This window comes from Vipera berus (genome assembly GCF_964194415.1).
Source record: "Vipera berus genome assembly, chromosome: 10".
NCBI lineage: Eukaryota > Metazoa > Chordata > Lepidosauria > Squamata > Viperidae > Vipera > Vipera berus.
Window position 1 is genome coordinate 15,727,571 of NC_138213.1, and position 24,414 is coordinate 15,751,984.

The 24,414-nt window shown below is 40.5% G+C and overlaps 1 protein-coding gene across 2 annotated transcripts in view; it reads right to left on the reverse strand.

Moving 5' to 3' along the window:
- Window positions 1-24,414, reverse strand: part of SLC12A4 (solute carrier family 12 member 4) — a 58,781-nt gene that overhangs the window by 21,299 nt on the left and 13,068 nt on the right. The window contains exons 2-7 of one of the 2 annotated variants that reach the window (XM_081336155.1): window positions 10,183-10,274; window positions 6,784-6,915; window positions 5,836-5,982; window positions 4,578-4,632; window positions 3,474-3,604; window positions 1,961-2,202 (exon numbers count right to left, since the gene is read on the reverse strand). In XM_081336155.1, the coding sequence (XP_081192281.1) occupies window positions 1,961-2,202; window positions 3,474-3,604; window positions 4,578-4,632; window positions 5,836-5,982; window positions 6,784-6,915; window positions 10,183-10,274 (799 nt within the window). The remainder of the gene's footprint in view (window positions 1-1,960; window positions 2,203-3,473; window positions 3,605-4,577; window positions 4,633-5,835; window positions 5,983-6,783; window positions 6,916-10,182; window positions 10,275-24,414) is intronic. The other variant, XM_081336156.1, reaches the window with a different exon arrangement.

Genomic DNA, 24,414 nt, shown 5'->3' on the forward strand with positions numbered 1-24,414 from the left:
CGCTACCCCGTCTTTTCTCAACAAGCTGCCAAAACCTGGTTCATTACAATATGCAAGGGCATGACTTTATTTTAATTAGACCTCCTTTTGATAAACACCATGAAGGCAGCGGGAATAAGACTAAATCTGGCATCTGGCTTTGCAAAATAAGTAGCCAGGCATATAAAACCCAGGGTGAAAACAGCAACATTTGGTGATGTATGAAAATAAACTTTTCTCTTAGCTCTGCTAAATTTATCAACTTAATCAGTCTTCAGAGGAAAATCCCAAGTTCTAATATTAGTAGTGAGGAATGAAAAACATTCTTCCATCCTTTTTTTTACAAGTTTACAGTCCCAGTTCTGGTTTATGAATTCAAACATTTTTTTTCTATTCCAACTCATCTGAAGGTTACCAGCTTGGAGATATAAATTCAATAATACATGTTGAGGAAAGACAAAGATTAAACAGACCATAGACTCTATTTTGCATTCTTCTACCAGAGCACAAAACAACATTGAACATTTGTATATGTGAGAACTTAAAACAACCAAAACAAAGAGAAACAAATGCAAATGTTGAACCTTTTCTATGTCCTTCCTTTTCGTGTTAATATTGTTTTACTATATTATTATAAAAAACAAGGTGTACATTATCTGGGTACAGTGATATTTACACAGTATATAAATATACCACTGTAAATAAATAAATAAAAATGCACAAATAAGGGAGGATTCCTTTTGAACCTTACTGCTTGCACATTTTGCCCTGAGAAACAGATTCTAAGCAGATGCCTTAATAATCTGGTAGCTTTCAAAAATTCAGAATCTCTGTTCTTTTTACTGCAGTAAACTCACAAGGTTGTCTCCTAGAAACAATTCTATTTTAATTTAGTGCAAGAAAAACAAAGAAGTCCAGAGACACCTTAGTTTTCTAAAAGAAACCGAAGGGCAACTAATGACAAAAGCAAAACCATCAAATGACCCCAAAATAATTAATATATTTAGTAGGGAGTGGAATGCCATTGATAAGAATCATTGTAGGAGCTTCTGCCGTTATAGGTAGTCCTTGACTTATGCTCACAACGGACACTTAGCAATTTCCATTTCCATTGCTAAGTGGAGCAGTTGTTAAGTGAATTTTGCCCCATTTTATGACCTTCCTTGCCACTGTTGTTGAGTGAATCACTGCAGTTAAGTAAGTAACAGAGTTGTACAGTGAACCTGGCTTCCCTGTTGACTTTGCTTGTCAGAAAGTCGAAAAAGGGGAACAAATGACCCTGGGATACAGCAAACGTCATAAATGTGAGTCAGCTGCCAAATGTCCGAATTTTGATCACGTGACCCTTGGGATTGCTGCAACAGTTGTAAGTGTGAGAAATGGTCATAAGTCACTTTTTTCAATGCCATTGTAACTTTGAACAGTCACTAAATGAACTAAGTCAAGGACTGCCTGCACAGTTAACATCTAACTTGCCAGGTGCAAGCAGCTCTGAGAATGGGCCAAATAGGGTCCTTTATTGTTGACAACCATTTTAAGAAGAATTCACCGTGTAGTCTTCCCTTGAGGAAACCAGATATTGTCCTAAGGGTTTGACCTCAAAGGTTTCCTCCCCTGAGTGGTTTCCTCTCTCAATGAACTCTAAGCTGGAATGTCTTTTAACCCTCCCACTGTGGTGGTCTCTCCTTCACCCATGGCTTCTGTCAGGCACAAGCAATCCGAAACACTCTCGGAAAGTCTCAAACAGAAGCTTTATTGTTACTCACCTATATTGCAAGAATCTTGCCAGACTGACTGCATTTCCTGGGTAGTGGTCAGATAAAGACTTCAAGGATTCTAATTCTTCAGGTGTGTGCTACTTTCTGCAGTGCAAGAACTCTAAGCTCACCCCCCCAACACCTCCCTTCAAGCTAGCTAGAGATTTTATCAGAGTTTCCATAACCAGCATTATGAGCTGGCATTGCCAAGTACTTCTACTTACGGGAAAAAAGGTGGACTGAAGATGGATTTAATTGACCCAGCGTAGATGGATAAGATGGAAATGATGACACAAGCCAAAAAGAGTGAAGCAAACTTGTTAACATATTTTACACCCACAAAGACTACGAGAGCCATGAAGGTAAGAAATAAGGTCCCGTAGACTCGCATGTTATTCAGGGTGGCACTCGAAGTATCATGGGCCCCAGTTGAATGGAAAATGGCAGCCTGGGGAGCAATATATGTCTGAAAGAGTAAGAACATGACTTTAGTGTTGGCAACCAAAACGAGCGGTCCAAGACACACATTGGGACATGCACAATGTCCAAAATTAATTCAGACACCACAGCCCTCCCCTCCAATTAGGCCAGTCGCCAGATGACGAGAGATTTGAAGCTTCCAGAAGACTTCTGGATCATGCTGGACTTGGGCAACCTGGAAACCATCATCCTAAGACAGTGCTCCTCAACCTCAGTAGATTTAATGTCTGTGGACTTCAACTCCCAGAATTCCCCAGCCAGTTGAAGAATTCAGGGAGCTGAAATCCGTGTATCTTTAAAGTTGCTGAGGTTGGAGAAACACTGTCCTAATGTATCCGAAAAGCCACTGTTAAGGGAATTCTGCAATGGAAATGCCTTTGTATTACCAATAAATCTTAAAAAGGAGAAGAGATGTTGTAGAATTCCATGTTTACTTCTTAAACATGGATTCTAATCCCATGCTAAGTGAATTGGGATTATGTTCCATTCGGTTCAGAGGGACTGAACGGAACATAACGAACACAAATGACATGCTATCACCACCATCACCACCACTTACAATGTACCTATGTTTTTCTAAGCGTGAGACATTAAGAGGTAAGAAAGTACAACTTATTTCAAAATCTAATAGTTACGATATAAAAGAAGACAGGAAGGAAATTATTGCAAGGGATTCTTCAATTCTGGTGGAGGACAAATCTTGCCCTTCCAGTCATGGATTTATACGTAGGAGTTTTAAGGGATTCTTTTATTACCACTAAATCTCATGATCAAAGCAAGAAGGCAAAATCTGCTTCCTACGTCTCCTCACTGGCCTCAGTTCTGCAAAAATCTAAAAGACGCCCTTTAAGATGATCGGCACAAAGCCTACCTCAGGCAGACACACCAAGAAATTTTATTCTATTCTGCACAATCCTAACATTTTAATGCATAATATTCATAAAACAGAGAAAAGCAAACTACAGCGTTCTTCTCCAGATCTTTTTGACATTAGCTTCAGCCGGTCCCATCTAGCATGGCCGCGAGAAAAATATGATGGGAGATGGAATCTTAACAAAAAGTAAGGAATTATCAGTTGCCTAGCCTTGTTATCTGAACACTACCAAGAAGAGCATGTAAGACCAGATAACTTTTTGAAGTTTTAAGAAAATATGTGCTTCAATTAGTAGAAGCAATAATGGAATAATCTCTCTACACATTCATTGGAAATTCTAATACACTGTGACTTCACTGGCAATATATTTGTTAACTACTTACTAGTAGGATCTCAATGGCACCCAGGATGTACATGGCACCTGCAAATGTTGTTCCCAAGTAGAAACACAGTCCCACAGCACCTCCAAATTCAGGACCCAGTGATCTTGAAATCATGAAGTAGGAACCACCAGCTACCATACAAAGAACAAATAAAAGGAAAAAGTCTACAAATGTCCAAAATAAGAATGCTCTGGAAAAGCAAAATCTAAATCAGCTAATTTGGTCTAGTGGTGAAGGCATCAGGCTAGAAAGTGGGAGACCATAAATTCTAGTCCCACCTTAGCCATGAAAGCCGGCTGGTTGTCTCTGGGCCAATCACCAGGAGACGTTAAGTTCTAGTCCCACCTCAGCCCTGAAAGCCAACTGGGTGACTTTGGGCCAGTCACTCTCTCTCATCCCAACCCACCTCACAGGGTTGTTGCTGTGGGGAAAAATAGAAGGAGGAAAGTATGTTGGGTATGTTCGCCACCTTGAGTTATTTGTAAAAATAATAAAGGTGAGATAGATTTTTTTTTTAAAAGGACTTTCACAGTTAAGAGATGCATAATTTTTTTCTGGGAAACTGGATGTCATTTACTACAATAGACTACCTCTGAAAGCCTGCTTCCTATAATGCTGGGGAAAAAATGGACAGAAAGGAAAGGAAAGGAAGAACAGAAGCAGGGTGAATGAATTCAGAGCAGTGGCGGATATACCTGTTGAAAGACCTAAAGGACCAGGTTGGCAATAGCAATAGTGATAGCACTTAGACTTATATATTGCTTCACAGTGCTTTACAGCCCTCTCTAAGCGGTTTATAGAATCAGCATATTGCCCCCAATAACCCGGGTCCTCATTTTACCAATTTCAGAAAGGTGGAAGGCTGAATCAACCTTGAGCTGGTGAGGATCGAACTTCTGGCAGTGGGCAGAGTTTGCCTGCAATACTGCATTCTAACCACTGCACCACCATGGCTCTGTTCTGGGGAAAACCTATCTAGGTAGTTGACATCAACTTGATAGCAAGTCAATCAATAAAGCAAGCAATCGTTCATTCAAGTATCTCTTTCCCACTGGGACTCAAGAGCTTCAAAATTACAATCATGAAAAATAAATCACAGTGTACCTGGAACTACACCATTTGTGGCAATGGCACTCATTGATATAGCTGTCAGCATGGTCTGTGAATGACAATAACAGAGTTTAAACATATAGGAACACAGGAATCATCATATTTAAATATACCACATGTTTGCAATGAGATGTAATCAAATCCTTTAACTGTCTTTCCAACCCCAAAGAATGTCATTATGCCAGGGGGTTGGGGATTCTGTCTGTCCATCCAACACAAAGATAGGAATCACCTGCTGCCAGTGTCAACTTCCCTCCGCCCAGTACGCTCCCACAGAGAGGGCCTCCTAAGGGTTCCACCGTTCGGAGAATGCCGTCTGGTGGCTCCCAGGGGGAAGGCGTTCTCTGTGGGCGCACCTGACCTATGGAACCGTTTACCGGTTGAGCTCCGGATGGCTCCCGACCTTCGCTCCTTCCGACGCGACCTAAAAACCTATCTGTTTGAGCAATCTGGTCTGGTCTGACGGGTTCTGTTGTAATTATTATTTTAAGGTAACTTATCTTCTGCATTTGGGCATTATGGTTTAATTTGTTTTCAATATCTGTATTTGTACATTTTGTTATTTATGTCACTGTTCACCGCCCTGAGTCCTTAGGGAGAAGGGCGGTATACAAATCAAATAAATAAATAAATAAATAAATAAATAAATAAATAAATAAATAAATCCCTGAGAACTGAACAGAACAAGACCAAATTTGGTAAGGATGAAACACATGAAAATAGAGAAGAAGCATGCTCAGTATTACAGGGAATTCTAGCAATGTCAGGGGTCAACAGATATTTCCTCCACTGATGATGTTACTTAGTTTGGGTAATGAAACATCTCCAACAAAACAACCAAGCTTAGAGAGCACCAAGGTCCCCATAGTTGAAGCCTGAGCTACAAATAGTCTCTTTTAATGTTTCCTTCACTTGCATCAAATGGGTTTATGTCAATGGAATGGAAAACGCACTGAATTAGAAGAGTATGCCAACGGGACATCCAATTCAGTTTTAGATATAGATTTCCTTGATTCTAAGTACATGTTTACCCAACCAATTTGTTGAGTCCTAGTTTGCATCTGGCAAGCCTGGAGGTTTCCAGTAAAAAAAGGAAAATATAGGGAGGAAATCCATCCAGCTGGAATCTGACCAGCCATAAATCTGGACACTGAGATATGCCAATCGGGAAGATTCAGGATAAAAACTCATGGCATGGGTGGAAGACAAGAAAGTAGGTGACATTTAAAGGATGTTGCGGCCATGTACTCACACAGCAGCAGCAGATTAAGACAATAAGGAAGGCCTGGACGACACCTGCTGTTCCCACTATCCAGGTCAGCCGAAGAAAGAGGATAACCCCAAAAATATTCTGCATGCATGGCAGATAGACACCCATCAGGGTCCCCATGCTGGGAGACTGAAAAAGAGAAGAAGTCATCTCAACAAAGTAAAATGATGTAGCAATAGCATTTAGACTTACATACTGATTCATCGTTCTTTACAGCCCTCTCTAAGCGGTTTACAGCGTCAGCCTATTGCCCCCAACAATCTGGGTCCTCATTTTACTGACCTTGGAAGGAAGGAAGGCTGAGTCAACCTTGAGCTGCTCAGGATTGAACTGCTGGCAGTGGGCAGAGTCAGTCTGCAATACTGCATTCCAACCACTGCACCACCACGGAAGGAAGGAAGGAAGCAAGGAAGGAGGGAGGAACAGCTATAGCTGTTAAAACTTATATACCACTTCAGTGCTTTACAACCCTCTCTAAGCGCTTTAAAGAGTCAGCCTATTTGTCCCCAACAATCTGGGTTCTCATTTTACCGACCTCAGAAGGATGGAAGGCTGAGTCAAGCTTGAGCTGGTGAGAATCGAACTGCTCAACTACTGGCAGTCAGCAGAAGTAGCCTGCAGTACCGCATTCTAACCTCTGCATCACCAGGGCTCTTTAAAGTCTGTGGCTCAAGCACCATTCCCCTCTGTCCAGGGATGTCTCTTGGCCAAGCAGTCACCCCTTGTGATAAAAATTAATCCTCTAAATCCAAACCGTGACCTTGTCTTCTAAAGGTCACATGTCAGCCCATGCGGATTCAACCCAGGGATTGGTTCCAATTCACGGGATCCATCAGAGACTCTCCATCCAAATGACTGGCTGGGCCTGGCAAACTTGATTCCTCACGAACAAAAACTGAACACAGACACAAACTGAAGAAAGCGACATACTTTTGAAACTTTACTTCTCGAGCCTTCAGCATTTTCCGCTTCTTCGTGTTCTTTGGCTCCCTGAGTGAGGTTGGTGTAGCTGACCAATTTGCCCAATAAAGAAGACACTTTCGGGCGAATGTCCAGTTCTTCCTACAAAGGGAAAGGTGCAAGGATACATTGGCCAACAGGGACAGTAGAATTTCAGCATTTCGGTCCTGGAAAGCTTAGACTGCTTCATCTGTAGGCATCAACTCTTACATCGTGCTGTCTCTCCAGGGGGACCCAAAAGGCACCTCCCTCCATTGTACGAGGTCGGCCTCCTATCTTGGCATTTCCAGCAAAATAGGCAAAACCAAAACCAAAAATTGAGGGGGGGGGCTTGACCTCCCAGAGGAAGAGGTGTTGACATTCCATGTTGCCACCAAGCCAACCTCTGAAAAGGCTAACTAACCAAGCAGAGCTGCTGGGCCAATGGCAGCATGTCTCTGTAGCCATGGAAAAGAATTCACAAAATGGAGCATCTCATTGCAACCCACAAAGTAGCCAGGCTAGCATCTTGGTTTTTTGTTTTTTTGTAAATGCCATGAGACAGGATAGAGACACAGTTAGAGAGACACAGTTAGAGAGAGAGGGGGGGGGGAATGAATTATGCTGAATTTGGGCAGTTTGCTATCATTCCAGCTGGCCAGCCAGAAAAACAACTGAAAACATACCTCCTAGGTTTATATATTTTTCTTTCTATAAATGCCATCATATCAACTAGCAGTTTGTGTATTTTTAATCTTCGCCTGGGCAGTACTCAGCCTGAGAATCAGAGTTTAAATGTGCTCTGTTGCCCCAGGGGTCCTCAACCTTGGCAACTTTTAAGACTTGTAGACTTCAACTCCCAGAATTCCTCAGCCAGGAAGTTGAAGTCTACAAGTCTTAAAGTTGCCAAGGTTGAGGACCCCTGTGTTACCCCACGAAATGGTTGCGCATCCGTACACTGCAATCTCTAAAATAGAACAGGACATACGGGGGGGGGGGAATTGATAACATACTGCTGAAAACATCCTTTGATTATTTTTAAATGTAGCATATCGGAAGAAGGGCTTCCAATACGTCGTTGCCTAAATTACCTCAAGTCTGCTGTCTATCACAAAAGTTATGACCAATACATCAATCTGTCTTTAAGATAAAGTGACATTGTATGATTGGCTATATGCTTATTGTCTTCTTAACTGCACTCCTGCTATTTAGGGTTGCAGAATTTAATCCCTCCAACCATCTGAAAGACAATCTCATCTATATCTACTCAATGGTAGGTTCTATTGCTTGACTATGACTTGAGTATGCCCATCTCCATCGTGTCAAACTCGCCACATGATGTGTCCCGATGTTATCGTGACTTTTTCCCGCTTGCCAGAGTTGGGGTGGGTGCAGCTTCTGCGTGACGCATCCAACTCGCGGCCCAGCAGTTTGACACCCCTGATTTAGATCATTTGGTCCACTGAAGTCAGGAGAGGCGTGTTTCTCAACCTTGACACCTTTAAGACATGTGGACTTCAACTCCCAGAATTTTGCTCGGGAGCCTTGGATCGTGTCCAATACAGCAGCTTCCTGTCCTTCCATATTAAGCTACACCTACAATCATCTATTTCAGCCAGCTAGAACTGCACTGCCAGGATAACATCAAGAGTTGAATTCCAAACCTGTGAGCAGCCATCCTCCCAGGAGTTATTGTAAGACATGCTCATCTCATCCCATGGATAACCCAATTCTCTTTTCTGAGCTCGTATCCAGGCATTGATGCTCTACTATGATGCGAACCAAAGTTCCGTAACAAAACACTGGAGCAGTGTTTCTCAAGCTTGGCAACTTGAAGACGGGTGTATGTCAACTCCCAGAATCCCCCAGCCAGCTGAGAGATGAAATCCATTTATCTTCAGCTTGCTAAGCTCGACAAATACTGCCCAAGATTCAAGAAGACGACAAAGGAAGCATAGAGCTGAAATATAGTCTATCTTCTTCCACAAACAGATATAACCATAAAACTGATTTGTGGATAACACCACGTCCCTTTAAAAGGACACTGTATACTTTGAAAATTTTCTAGCCTGTCTCAGAGGGATTACAATCAAAGTGGTATATCTATAACTGCCAGGGTAAACTAGTTCCTTGTGTTGAGTCATTATTTTTAGGAAATTTTAAATAAATAAATAAATAAATCACAGATCTTTGGTGATTGATTCTACTGCAGATTTATCCGCAACATTCCTCATGATTACATTTTTGCAATATAAAATATTATTTTTTTCATGCATAGCTACCAGGAAACCATGAGCTGTGGTCTCATTTTAGGCACAAAGCCAACTGGGTGGCCTTGAGCCAGTCCCTCTCTCTCGGCCCTAGGAAGGAGGCAATGGCAAACAATTCTGAAAAACCTTGGCAACAGCACTGCAGGGACTTGACTAGAAGAAAACACAACAACAACTAGTAGATTTACCAACTGTACAAGTTTCCACCTAGTCTTTAAAGGTAGCCATGTGTAAAGCATATTATAGCAAAGAGTACCAGCAAGCAATGATGAGAACATGAGTTACACATTACTTCCTAATTTATGTGCACATGCAATGCACATAATAGAGCAGGACTTCAACCGCAGAGTTGTGACCCTAGCCTTGATTTTTTTTTATTTATTTAGATCAATATTTTTTGTTTTAGATCAAAAAAATTTCTGAAAACATTTATTATCGATGCTGAGAGCATATGCACATCTTTGTATGATTAGTTGAGGAACTGAAAGCATGAGAAGAAAAAGCTCTATGGTTTGCAGGGATCAGGACCTCCTTTTTTATTATTAAACAGTTTTACAAAAAAAATTTAAAATACATATCCCCAAAACCCACCCACCCCGAACCAACCCCCTTCCCCCCACTTCCCAGAGCTGAATACAGGGTTATAGATATAATAATCATATTCTAACTAAAATTATCCATTATAAAATTAACCAAATTCATAATGTGCTTTAACTCCCCTTTAACATAAATACATTCAAATTATTAAAAACATAATAATAATAACTTAAACAAGAATATAATCAATACTAATACTAAAATTAATAACAATATCCCTCTAAAATCTACTCATAAGCTAAGTGGAACTTTTTAGTCCCATATTTGTTCTGAATATAATCTATCCATCTTCTCCAAACTGAAATATATCTTTCTTGTGAATGATCCTTCAAAAAAGCAGAAATCTTAGACATTTCTGCAAGATTCGATACTTTAAGTACCCATTCTTCTATAGTAGGTAAACTATCCTTCTTCCTTCTTCCAGGACCTCCTTGATGTCCTTCAAACGTGTTGGACAAGGGACAAACTGAGCATTCTGGAAAGCTGAAAAATTGACCAAAAATGAAATTTTAAGCATCGTTACCTCAAATAAAGCCAAGTTTCGGTCATAGTAATCTCCTTTGCCTTGATCTGACGTGTTGAGAAAGGGGCTATTTTCTTTATGATTTCCATGTCCTGTAGAAAGAGAAATAAGGGTGGACGTCATTTCAGGAGGGAAGTTCAGGAGAATTCTGACAAAGGGAAGCCAGGGAACAATCCCTCTGCTGCATTACAGTGCTGTAAATTGGATTATCACTGATCATTTTGGGATTATATGGTGGCTTCTTCTCTACTTGTTTATAAGGCACGGCTTGACAGCCAACTAAAGTGACAAAAAAAAGGATTTGCCTTTATATAACCCAAATCATTTCTGGTTTTCTATTTGATGGCTATTAGAAAATTTATTTATTAAAAGCTTCTAGGTCTCTTCAATCATAAAACTCTAAGAAGCTTACTAGCATTATATTTGTTAGGCATATGGTGTTAGCCTACAATGTTGGGTTGAAAATATATTAACCATAATGCTATGTCTTTAAGAAGTTAATTGGCCAATGGGTGTGTAAGTGTTCTCATGGCCATAAGAGGAAGCTAGTAACGTAGCTTCTCTCTCTCTCTGAATTCACTGATCTCTACTATTACTGTTTTTGCTCTGCTGTTGGTTTACTACTGTTGTAACCTGAACTGTGTATTTGACCTCTGGACCGGTAAGAAGACTTTGTAGCTTGGACTGTTTATTTTTGACTGTGCATTTTTGTTTTTACACCACCTCAAAAGTAAAATACTTTTTGCTTTTTATAACTCAGTGTATTCTTGTGTGACTTTACTGCTCTCAGTACCATTCCTTGTCTGTGCAACTCTTTGGTAGCACAAGGAGACCTCTGCACAACAAATTCCTTAACACTGGTTATGGGCCCAGGCCTGTACTGAGAGTAAGTACACACAGTATTCCTAGCTGAGTTTGTATTAGCTATTTGGTGTAAAATGGCACAAGAACTGTTGTCAGGCAGCTCCTGGATAACCCGGTTGGATGGGACAAACTATGTTTCCTGGTCCACAAAATGCTGCTTGCTTTTGCGCAAGGAAGGACTATGGGCTGTTGTAAATAACCCACCAGATACTACTGCTTGGGATCCAGATGATGAAGAGGATGTAAAGAAGTTAGACAACTTTAAACGTAGCAACGAGAAAGCTCTTTGCATTATTGGACTAACACTGAATGACCAGCAGCTTGTCCATATTCGTGGTGAGGAGTCTGCTGCTAGGTGTTGGGGCGTTTTGCGAAGGCTTTATGTTCGTGACAGTGTGGGTGCACATATACACCTTACACGTAAGCTGTTTAGGGCTCGTCTGCAGAAGAATGGAGATATGCTGACCCATTTAAATTACATGAAGGCAACTTTTCAAGAGCTTCATGAAAAGGAGCTGATTTTTTCAGAGTTGCATCAGGTCTACATTATTCTGTCATCTTTGGATGAGAGTTATGATGGGTATGTTTCTTCTTTGGAAGTCCTGACCAGAGAGGAACTGACATTGACTAACATTACTGGGAGACTGCTGGAAGAGTCCAGAAGAAGGCGTGATAGAGACCAGCTGAGAGAGACACAGTCACGAGAGGAGCAGCAATTTACCACTGCTTACAACGTCAAGAAATGTTTTTCTTGTGGGGCTAGAGGGCATATAGCCAAATTCTGTAGAAAGGGTAGAAAACAGAATGTAAATAGCAGTGGGAAGGCTAAGAAGAGCATTGGTTTGGCTGTTTCTGGTGAATCAACATCCAGAAATAATGAATTGTGGGTTGTTGATAGTGGGGCTTCACAATGCATTACTAAAGTGAAAGAGAGGTTTGTTAATATGAAAAACAGCAACCAACATGTTTCACTGGCAAACGGTTGGAAGATGAAGGCCTCTGGTGAAGGTAATTCCTATTGTCCATGCATTGATGAACAGTTACCTATGTTATATATACCTAAACTAAGATTCAACTTGTTATCTGTAAGGGAATTGGTTAAGGTTGGGTTTGTGGTAACATTCAGAGGGGAGCAATGCACTATTGAGAGGAATGGAACCTGTGTAACTGCTAATTTGAAAAATGGTTTATTCGTTCTCACAAGTAACCAGGTTAGTACAGTTAAAGCTAACTCGATATGTGAGAACAAGAAGCCACATGATGAATGTATACATTTATTGCATAGGCGGTTAGGGCATGTAAACTTTAACTCACTACGTAAAACAGTGGAATTAGTAGAAGGAGTTAAACTGAAGCCATGTAGTAAGTATTTGAATTGCAATGCCTGTAATCAGGAAAAGAGTAAGGCAAGTCCGGCAAACAGGGTAAACAGCTTCAAAACAACTGTTCCTTTGGAAGTTGTATTTGCTGATTTAATTGGACCCATGAAACCAAGTTTAGGAGGGTCATGTTATGTTTTAAGTATATTGGACCACTACTCTAGATATGGTTTTTGTTATCTGCTTAAGTCAAAAGCAGACACTTTCCAACAATTTGCAAACTGGCTGAAGTTCGTGGAGAGAAAAACAAAGAGAAAGGTTCAGTGCATGATTACTGATAATGGTACTGAATTTACAAATAAGCATTTTGTTGATATGCTACAATCAGCTGGCATTGAGCATAAACGTTCAGCCCCTTATAGGCCTCAACATAATGCATTTGTTGAGAGACGTGGGCAAACGTTACAAGCCATGATGAGAACCATGTTAAGAGATTCAGGCTTAACAGATAGACTGTGGGGGGAGGCAGCAAAATGTGCAAACCATGTTCTGAATTTAGTTGTTAATACTTCTACTGGTAAAATACCATATACAATATGGCATGGTAGAAGACCAAACCTTGATTACCTGCACACGTTTGGCACCCCAGCTTGGGTCCACATTCCTGCACAACTCAGGAGTAAAGGCCAACATAGGGCTAGGCAATTATACTTTGTAGGTTATGAAGCTAACCACAGATCCTATCGTTTCTGGGAACGAGGCACAACTAATGTATATAACAGTTCTAGTGCAAAATTCCTTGAGCACGTTGGTTGGGATAGGTTAGAGCAAGAAACTGTTAATACTGATCCTCTAGTATTTGAGGACTCCTCTGATAACGTAACTAGTAATGATAATGCATCTCCTGTAAATATAAAAGATGAAGAGGAGATAGGGGAGATAAAAGATGAATCAGAGGAAGGAAAGGAGACAGAAATTCAAAGCCCTGTAATTCCTTGGCGTTCAACGCGCATCAGACATCCACCTGATCGCTATGAAGCTAGTATATGTCAAGTTAATGTAGAGCCTTCTAACTATGATGAGATCAGGATGTATCCTGAAAAAGGAACAGGCATCATGGAAAGCTGCAATGAACAGGGAGTTGAAGTCTTTGCAGAATCTTAAGGTTTATGTAAAAGCTAAACTGCCACCTGGTGAGCAAGCTATAGGTTGCAAATGGATATATAAGTTAAAGAAGGGTGTAGATGGGACTGTAACCCATAAGGCACGTTTGGTTGCACAAGGTTTTGCCCAAACTACTGAGGATTATGACGAAGTGTTTGCACCCAGTCTAAGGGCAACTACTTTAAGAGCAGCTTTAGTATGGGCGGCTAAAAACCAATATATGGTTAACCATGTAGATGTTGAAACTGCATATCTACATGCTCCATTGCAACATACTATTTATTTAAGAATACCACCAGGATTGACCAGTGATAGAAACCATGATTGTTGGGAATTAAAGAAAAGCCTCTATGGATTGAAACAATCAGGCTATGAGTGGAATAAATGTATAGTTAATGAGTTAAGTGCATTAGGTTTTGTAGCCAGTAATGCTGATCCTTGTTTGTTTAGAAGGGATCACAACGGAGCATCATCTTTTCTTTTATTATTCACAGATGATATTGCAATAATAACAAAAACTGAGTTAGAAGCACAAACTATCATTTCAAGATTGCAAAATAAATTCACAATTAGAAATCTTGGAGAAATTAGCCACTATTTGGGGTTAGATATTGTGAAAACGAATAGGGGTTTTAAGATGTCACAAGCCAGTAAAATATCTCAGTTATTAAAGAGATACAATATGGAAATGTGTAAACCAGCTAAAACTCCGATGGCTATGGATTTTAAGGACACTAATGTTGAGAGTCCTGTATTTGATAAGACTATGTACCAATCTTTGATAGGAAGTCTTATGTATCTGAGTAATTGGACTAGACCTGATATTTCTTACTGTGTAAATCAATTGGCTAGGTACAACAATAATCCAACTGTTAGACACTGGCAATCAGCTAAGCGAGTATTAAGGTATTTGAAGCAAACTATTCACTACTCGTTATATCTAGAGCCAAATCATGAGTTAATCCTTACTGCATATGCAGATGCGAGTTTTGCCTCTGATACAAACACTCGTAAATCTACATCAGGGTTGGCTATAATGTTGGGTGATTCTTTAATTGGATGGAAGTCTATTAGACAAAAACACATAAGCTTATCTACAATGGAGGCTGAATTTTCATGTCTATCAGTGTTATGTACAGAACTGCTAGTGTACAAACAATTATTGTTAGATATGGGTTTAGATGTAAATGATCCATTTATTGTGTATGAGGACAATCAAGCTGCAATAAAGATGGCTTATAATGCTGCAGTAAGAACAAGATCTAAACATACTGATCTTCGTTATTTAAATGTTAGACAATGTGTCAAAGATAAATTAATACAGCTAGAGTATTGTTCATCTGATGTAAATATTGCAGACCATTTTACGAAGGTACAAAGTGCTGTGAAACACAATGCTAATTGTGAAAGAATGTGCATAAGATTGTAAGAGTTATATATTATTCTACCCAAAGGGGAGAATGTTAGGCATATGGTGTTAGCCTACAATGTTGGGTTGAAAATATATTAACCATAATGCTATGTCTTTAAGAAGTTAATTGGCCAATGGGTGTGTAAGTGTTCTCATGGCCATAAGAGGAAGCTAGTAACGTAGCTTCTCTCTCTCTCTGAATTCACTGATCTCTACTATTACTGTTTTTGCTCTGCTGTTGGTTTACTACTGTTGTAACCTGAACTGTGTATTTGACCTCTGGACCGGTAAGAAGACTTTGTAGCTTGGACTGTTTATTTTTGACTGTGCATTTTTGTTTTTACACCACCTCAAAAGTAAAATACTTTTTGCTTTTTATAACTCAGTGTATTCTTGTGTGACTTTACTGCTCTCAGTACCATTCCTTGTCTGTGCAACTCTTTGGTAGCACAAGGAGACCTCTGCACAACAAATTCCTTAACAATATTCAATGCATGTCGTACATTTGCAATAAATCAAAATTTATCAGCTGAAACATCAGTAAAAATAAAAATAAAAATAGTGAGTCAAAGAATTAATAATACTATTATAAAGTTATGGTATAATATCAAGCAAATTAATCTCAAATATAAAATGTTTATTTTCAGGAACTGTGTGGAGTTCTTGGTGCTCTGTGGGCTTGGTTGTTTGCTTGCAAACATTTCTTTACCTGATTTTATCTGTCTTTATCCTCCTCCTCCTCCTCCTCCTCCTCCTCTCTTTTCTATTGAATTTTCAGAAACTCTTGATTTATTCTCTGAGCAGTTCTCCAACCCACCCTCCACTCCCACCAACTCTGGAGTTGCCCTCTAGAATTTCAGTTCCTGAAGAAGACCAGGATTCCTTGAAGAACCATCAAGTGGTCTAATGAATTGTGAAAATAGCAACATTAGAAGAACTGTGATCGTCCCTGCGAAAATAGAGCATCAAAGCAGTGGTTTTTCTTTCCCAAGATCACCTTCATTTAAAATCCTGAGAAATCTGGGCTCTGCATACTGTTCCAGCTCATTAACCTTCTACTGTCCAAATTCCTGCCTCTGCACCTTCCAAAACTCAAATTCCATGGTCAACAACTAAGCCTGGGGATTCTTCTTAAGTTGTAGTCTTTGAATACCTTGAGAACACTGAGTTGGGAAAATGTGGTATCCAAGTTTTCATTTCTTTCCAAATGTATTCTCTCTCTCTCTCTGCTCTACAATTCATTTGCTCACAGTGCTATGGACAATTGCAACTTGGGCAAAAAAAAGGAAGGTTTACAACCATTAGGGTTACCAGGCATATTTAACTGCCAACAGGAAAGCATTTGGCTAATGAAATAGAAACGCATCTCTTTGTACCTTTTAGCATCTTCTGCTCAATTCTAACATACACCTGAGAGTTTGGAAGGAGGAGAGAAAAAAAAATCAGCCGGGTACACTTTGCAACCCTGCTGGCGAAGGCCAAGAACCCTTTTTGTAGGGCACCTTCCCATTTTCGGGAGAACTGGAAAGCCTTGGAAGCAGAGAGGAACCTTAACCTCAAAGTCTGACAATCTGCACTGGACATCTGTCCAGTGATGTGTCTTGATGTGTCTTTTTAATCGGAACCATGACAACATCTTTCAGAGATTCAGACTCCTCAAAGGAGGAATCATAGCCTGCAAGCTGTCTCATCAAACACCCAGGATCTCTCATTCTCCAAATTTCAAATCTCAGCTTCTTGGAGGCTAAAAACATCTCATTCCAGAGCTGGCACTTTTCCCCTTTATATTTCAGGTACAGTAGCTCTTGGGGGCACGATGGCTAGTGGTTAAAGATGCTAAACTTGTCAACTGGCAGGGTTTGAGACCCAACTGCTGCATGATGGGGTGAGCTCCTATTCCTTGCTCCAGCTCCTGCCCACTTAGCAGTTCAAAAGCGTGCAAATGCGAGTAGATAAATAGGTACCACTTCAGTGGGAAAATAACAGTGTTCTGTGCACCTCAATATATAGTCATGCTGGCCACAGATCCATGGAAGTGTCTTCAAACAAACTGGCTCCCTAGGCTAAGAAATGGAGATGAGCCCTACCCCTAGAGTTGTACATGACTGGACGGGGGGAACATTTACCTTCATCTTTAGCTCTTAGAGAGCATTGCTTTGTTGTTCAGCTATTGAATGGACAAAGCATAAGACTACCCATTTTTCTCCAGGAACTCCCCATGGTCTTGCATGGCTCAAATTTCTTCCTGAAATCCAGCCCCAGTTGCCTGGTCCCTTGATAACAAGGTATGGATACAGGAAACCAAGTTAGATAAAAGTCATCTACTGACCTCAGTCACCTAGTTCACACATTACAGGTATTTAATCCACAGCATGTTAACTGAGTTTATTTTTATTTATCTAGTAGTGTATGGCATCTACAGAGATCATGCAATCACTGATACACAAGACTAATAAGCCACATTATACAAACAAGCACCAATATAATTTTAAATAAATATACGTGGATGTAAAGTGTGTGGACAATACAACAGACAAGATAAAATATTAAATTAGGGTAAAATCATGATAAAAATCACCATAACATGGCGCCATAGAGTCACAGTAGGATAGATGTTATGGTTCAATATCTATGGAAGCTAACCATGTAACTGCTTAACTAAGTTATTTCAAGCCACCATTGGGTTCACACAACACATCAAGCTAAAACTGAATCCCATCCTGGTGTATTCTTTTCAGGATTTCAAGCAGGAGGTTTCAACCAAGAGATAAAGGCAGCAACTTCCTCATGCAAGTCAGACCAATGATTTCAACAGCAAAGTTTGTATTTCTGCCAAGTCAGATGAGGTCAAGAACTTTATCACTAACCATATTGAATTTTGTTAACCGGAAGAGGCCAATCGATTCCCAACAGCTCCAGGCTTTTGTCCTAAACTTCACAATCGAAAACTCAGTTAACACCCCTATGAACAAATCCTCTGCTCCCTCCAACACTGTTCTTAACAAATTATTGTCTGATTTCACACATATGTACAACTGTATCCATTCCAAACTAGTTTGTTTCACATTGGTTTTATGATTTTATAAAACTGTATCCCAGTGAGCTGTATCACAGAGAACTATATCACAGAGTCATACTCAAAAAAGGTTCTAGCTTTATTTTACATAACACTGGTCTTTCTTCTTTTACACAATTTGCACCACAATACTTGTAAATATTTTGATGGTTTAACAGTACGTGTCTTTCTTATAATATTTGTGTCTTACGGGGGAAAAATACATATGGCATTTCCAATTTAGCAGCATTTTTAACTCTGTTGAAAACTTGTATGCATTCATCTTATTTCTCAGAAATACTAAAACAAATAGTTCTGGTTTTAGATCTGGTTCACAGTTCATCCATCAACATCTGCTCTGCCTAGACAGAATCTATTTATTTTGTTATTGCCTGACTTTATGAAATTAAACATTCCTAAAAGATGGAAAGGCAATTAAAAAGAACATCCAGTCTATCCACTTTACAGGTTGTCCACTTTAGGTTCTGTTAATCGTCCCAGCTTCTGCCAACCTAGCAGTTCGAAAGCACGTAAAAATGCAAGTAGAAAAATAGGGACCACTCCGGTGGGAAGGTAACAGCGTTCCGTGCGCCTTTGGCATCTAGTCATGCCGGCCACATGACCACGGAGACGTCCTCGGACAAGCGTTGGCTCTTCGGGTTTGAAACGGAGATGAGCACCGGCCCCTAGAGTCGGAAACGGCACGTGCAGGGGAACCTTTACCTTTTTTAAAATGCAAGGGGAGCCACAAAATTATGATGGGAAGTCAAGGAATAACCTTACCTGTTAATAGGAATTCTTTCCTGTTCTCTGACCTGTGGCTCATCATCCTATCTTATTCACCCAGCCCTTGAAATCACGTTGTACGCAGATTATGTAAAACGCCATCATGTTGCTGACAACAAGGAAGGCAGACGTGATTGAGTACTTTCCCTGGATGATCTATTCTGCTCTCTGGTGCTACAGCTTCACAGTATTGATCAGTAAATGGGAATACAACAAGCGAGCATGATACAAGCTAATGGAGCTGGGAAATAGATTATCCTTCCCCTCCCCCGCATACAATCAGATCTTTGCTAAAATGTTGGGAAGATATTGTGAGAAGGGATGCCATAAAAAGCACGGAAAGACAGAGTCTTTGGATACACCAGTGCAAATTAGATATTGCCCCATCATATATTTATGCCAGTTGACTCCCAACAACATTACAACATATTATTATCATGGAATGAATCATACAGACAAGACCTCGGAAGTCTTCCAATCCAGGGGTCCTCAACCTTGGCAACTTTAAGACTTGTGGACTTCAACTCAGCTTTGCTGGCTGAGGAATTCTGGGAGTTGAAATCCACAAGTCTTAAAGTTGCCAAGGTTGAGGACCCCTGTTCTAATCCAATCCCCTGCTCAATGTAAATCTTATGGAATCCCAGACAAATGGCTGTCCAGGTTTTTTTTTTCATTCCAGGAACGGTTACAGGAATTGGATATGTCTAGTCTAATGAAAATAATAACGTGAATTTGGGCAAACTCCGGGAGATGGGGAGGACAGGGGGACCTGGCCTGCTATGGTCTCTGGGGTCGTGAAGAGTCGGACACGACTTGGCAACTGAACAACAACAATTGTGTTTTAAGATGTTCTTTCTTTCCCACCTCCAGAGATCTCATTTTCACCGTCTGGGGTGGGGGACATGGTAGCACTGTTCCAATATTTGAGGGGCTCCGACAAAGATAAGGGGGTAAAATTATTTTCCAAAGCACTAACAGGCAAGACAACAAACAATGGTTGGAAACTAACCAAGGAGAGAAGCAATCTAGAACTTTCCTAACGGTGAGAGCAATTAACCAATGGAATAACTTGCCTTCAGAAGTTGTGGGTACTCCATCAATTGAGGCTTTCAAGAAGAGACTGGACAGAGTCTTCTACTCAAGCAGGGGGGTTGGACTAAAAGACCTCCGAGGTCCCTTCCACCTCTATTATTCTATGTTGTAAGGTTCCACTTATTGCTTCTTGTCCTGTCCTCTATTGCTGTGGAGAGTAAGTCCTCCCTGTGGAAGCCCCTCAAGACCTGAAGACATCCATCATGGCACTCCTAATCATCAAGTTAGACAACCGCTCGTGATTAGGTGTATCCTGCAGATCTTTTATCATCTTAGTTGTTCTTCTCTGTAGGCTTTTTAGGGTCTCCACATCTTTTGGTGACCAGAGCTGAATGCAGTGTCCCAACTGTGGTCTCACTAGTGCAATGTAGGACAATACTATCACTTATAAAATGATATGAATATGAATGATAAAGTTTTGAAGCAGCTTTATTCATAAAAGACACATTGCTGATGTTTAAAAGGAGGGCATGAGGAGGTATGGATGAGAAAGGCAGAGTTGGAGCAACTTAATATTGCAGCCCTAATTTTAGGTGCATGACAGTCTTGTTATTGGATGGTGGAGAGCAATGAATAGGTGGAGTAGTGGTGAAGCCACTGGACTAGCACTGGAGAAACCCTGGTTAGTGTCCAGCCTCAGTCATGGAAGGTCACAGGATGGTATGGGGGAAGTTGCTCTCTCTGACTCCAACTTTGCTCATTGACTTGTGGCTATAGGGAAAAACTAGACGGTGAAAATGAGATCTCTGGAGCTGGGAAAGAAAGAACATCTTAAAACACAATTGTTGTTGTTGTTCAGTTGCCAAGTCGTGTCCGACTCTTCACGACCCCAGGGACCATAGCAGGCCAGGTCCCCCCGTCCTCCCCATCTCCCGGAGTTTGCCTAAATTCACCTTTATTGCATCAATGACACTATCTAGCCATCTCCTTTTCTGCTTTCCCCTTCTCCTTTTGACTTCCATCTTTCCCAGCCCCAGGGTCTTCTCCAATGACTCCTCTTCTCATTAGGTGGCCAAAGTATTTAAACTTCAGCCTCAGGATCTGTCTTTCCAAAGGACAGTCAGGATTGATTCCCTTTAGGAAAGTGAATCCACAAAAATTGCAATATATTTTTTACTCAAATAGCCAGAAATCCTGCTCAAGGATTATTGATATGATTTGGATGACTGCCGATCTGAGAATGAACGTTCAGGACATTGAAACAGAAACAGGCATATGGGCAGATCATAATCCCTTGAAAATGACCTGGAAAGGAATACAAAAAGGGCCAAGATGGACTTTAAATCGTTCCATATTAAAGGAAAAAGAATTTATAGAGTTAATTTATAGAGCCTTGGTGGAGCAGTGGGCTGATGCCTCCTTAAGTAACACGAGCTGCCTGCCATTAGTGCAGGTTCGAGTCCCACCAGGCTCAAGGTTGACTCAGCCTTCCATCCTTCCGAGGTAGGTAAAATGAGGACCCAGATTGTTGGGGGCAATAAGCTGACTTTGTAATAATGCCACTTGGGGGGGGGCAAAAGCCCTAATAAGCAGGCATATACATAGAATGAAGGCTACTGCTAAGCTTGTAAGCCGCCCTGAGTCTTCGGAGAAGGGCGGGATATAAATGGAATTAAAATAAATAAATAAAAAAAAAGAAAAAAAAGAAATGCAATTCTTCTTGAAAGAAAATAAAAAAGAAGATACTACAGGATGGATTCCCTTTAGGATTGACTGATTTGATCTCCTTGCAGTCCAACGGACTCTGAAGAGTCTTCTCCAAGGCCACGATTCGAAAGCAAAACATAATTAATAACAATTAAAAATAGTAATTCACAGGGAAGGTTTCTTGTGGGCTGTAGCCTATTATGAGTGGCTTGTCGGATGCTATGTATTTGTTCCGGAAGAAAAGTGGGATAAAGGCTAACAAAAAAAAGAATTACATAATATTCAAGCACAGACAAAGAGTAAACACGAGAGAAACATAACACGGTACTTAGAACAAGGCAATCTGGGACTCCAGTGATGGGGCACCCACAACACTGGTAGACAAGCTATTCCATTAATTGTTCTCACTGTCAGAAAATTTCTCCTTAATTCTAGTCTGGATCTCTCTTGAACAAGTTTCCACCCATTGCTTCTTGTCCTGTCCTCTGGTGCTTTGGAGAACAGGTCCACCCCTTCTTCTCTGCAACAGCTATTGTGTCCCATCCGCCCCCATCCTTCTCTTTGATAGGCTACTACACAAACCTATCTCCCTCAACCATTCGTCATTTGATGATGGGAAGCAACTCTGTTTTTAACGGGGAAGCAAGAATTTTTTTCATAGTATTAGAGAGGACAGTTGGAGTTACTTCCAGCACCCTTTTTAGTAGATATCCCAAAGCTGCTTTTTTGAAAGGCAACTGGACTTTCTTGTTTTTTCCTTGAAGACGTGTGATTTCTCACTGAAGAAGCTTTTTTTTTCCATTTTTGGATGAGAAGTGAAACATCATCAAGGAAAAAAACAAACAAACCAAGTCCAGTTGCCTTTTGAAAAAGCACCTTTGGGACAACCATGATCTGGACGACTGAGAATTTCCACAGACATTTTCAGGCTCCTATTTCAACAACCAGCAATTTGAAATATGCCAGGGCAAGCCTCAGCAAGTCAGCCCTCTGAAAGAATTAACAGGGCACAGTGAAACAATTGGCTCACATTCCCTGCTTTTTCAAATGTAAATAGGAAGTGGAACTTTGATCCTTCAGAGTTTGGATCTAGGAAAAGAAGGGGAGTGTGCTGGGATACATCATGCTGAACACGTTTCCCAAGAAGATGCAAATAGGGGGGTGGAAGGAACATGTTCAACCACGTCAGGAGGAGAGCACAAGCATTCATCCTGCTCTGTGCGCACTTTTGCTGAGCACTTTTTGGGTGCAAAATTAGCCAGCTGGCGCAACTTGAGTCTATTACAGATAGGTCCTCTGATTACGACCACAATTGAGCCCAAAATTTCTGTTGCTAAGTGAGACAGTGGCTAAGTGGGTGTTGCCCCATTTTACGACTTTTCTCGCCACAGTTGTTAAGCGAATCACTGCAGTTATTAAGTTATAGTAATACTGTGGATACTAACTGTCATTTAGTGACTGTTCAAAGTTACAACGGCACTGAAAAAAGTGATTTATAACCGTTTTTCACTTTTATTTATTATATTTTATTTATTTATTATATTTTTATACTGCCCTGTATAAGGACTCAGGGCGGTGTACAGGGCAATAAATATAAAAACAGAGTACAAAAGTTAAAAAACGATTAAATATTAATGCCCAAGTTTAAAACAGTAATTAAAAACATTATTAAAACCCCAACCCTAACCCATCAAATGACCTCCATGGTCACGTGATCAAAATTCAGATTGCTTGGCAACTGGCATGTACTTATGATGGTTGCAGCCTCCCCCGGGGGGGTCACATGATCCCCTTTTGCGAGCTTCTGACAAGCAAAGTCAAATGGGGAAGCCAGATTCGCTTAATAACTGTGTGACTAACTTAACAACTGCAGCGATTCATTTAACAACTGTAAAAAGAAAGGTCGCAAAATAAGGCAAAACTCCTTTAGCCAATGCCTCACTTAGCAAGAGACATTTGGGGCTACGTTGTGGTCGTAAGTCAAGGACTATCTGTATAATTACAACTATTAGAGAACTAAGAATTTAAAATGTAGATACCCAGTCAGAAAAAGTAAAGCATTTCAACTCAAAACTATATGAATTATAACTACAGTTGTTATTGAGGTGAAGATAAACAACGGACAAGGGAGTGTAGAATACAGGTAATCCTTGACTTAAAACCATTTGTTTAGCAACCTTTTGAATTTGCAACAGAATGGAAGAAAGATGACTTAGGACTAGTCCTCTTATTTACAACCATTGAGGCATCCCCCAGATCACAGGATCAAAATTCAAGCACCTCGGCAACCGGTATGTATTTAGGATGGTTGCAGGTTCATGTGATCACCATTTGTGATCTTCTCAATAAGTTTCCAACAAATAAAATAAAACCAGATTTGCTTAATGACCACCCAATTCACTTAACAACCGTGGCAAAAAAAGATAAAATAGAGTGTGACTCGCTTAATAACTGCCTTGCTCAGCAACATAAATCCTGGTTGTAGGTCAAGGACTACTAGAGGCTAAAACAGATGAAGAATGGTTGCAGGAATTGGGTATGTCTTGTCAGTGAAAAGAAGAACCAGGGGTGACGTGATAGAAGTTTTTCAATATTTGAGGGGCTGCCACAAAGAAGAGTGGGGTGTGTGTGTGTGACCTATTTTTCAAAGCACCTGAATGCAGGACAAGAAGCAACAGGGTGGAAACTAATCAAGGAGAGAAGCAATTTAGTATTAAGGAGAAATTTCCTGACAGTGGGAACAATTAGCCAGTGGAATGGGTCGTCTCCAGAAGTTGTGGGTACGCCATCACTGGAGGTTTTCAAGAAGAGATTGGAGAGTCATTTGTCTGAAATGGCCATAGGATCTCCTGCTAGAGCAGGGGGTTGGACTAGAAGACCTCCACAGTCCCTTC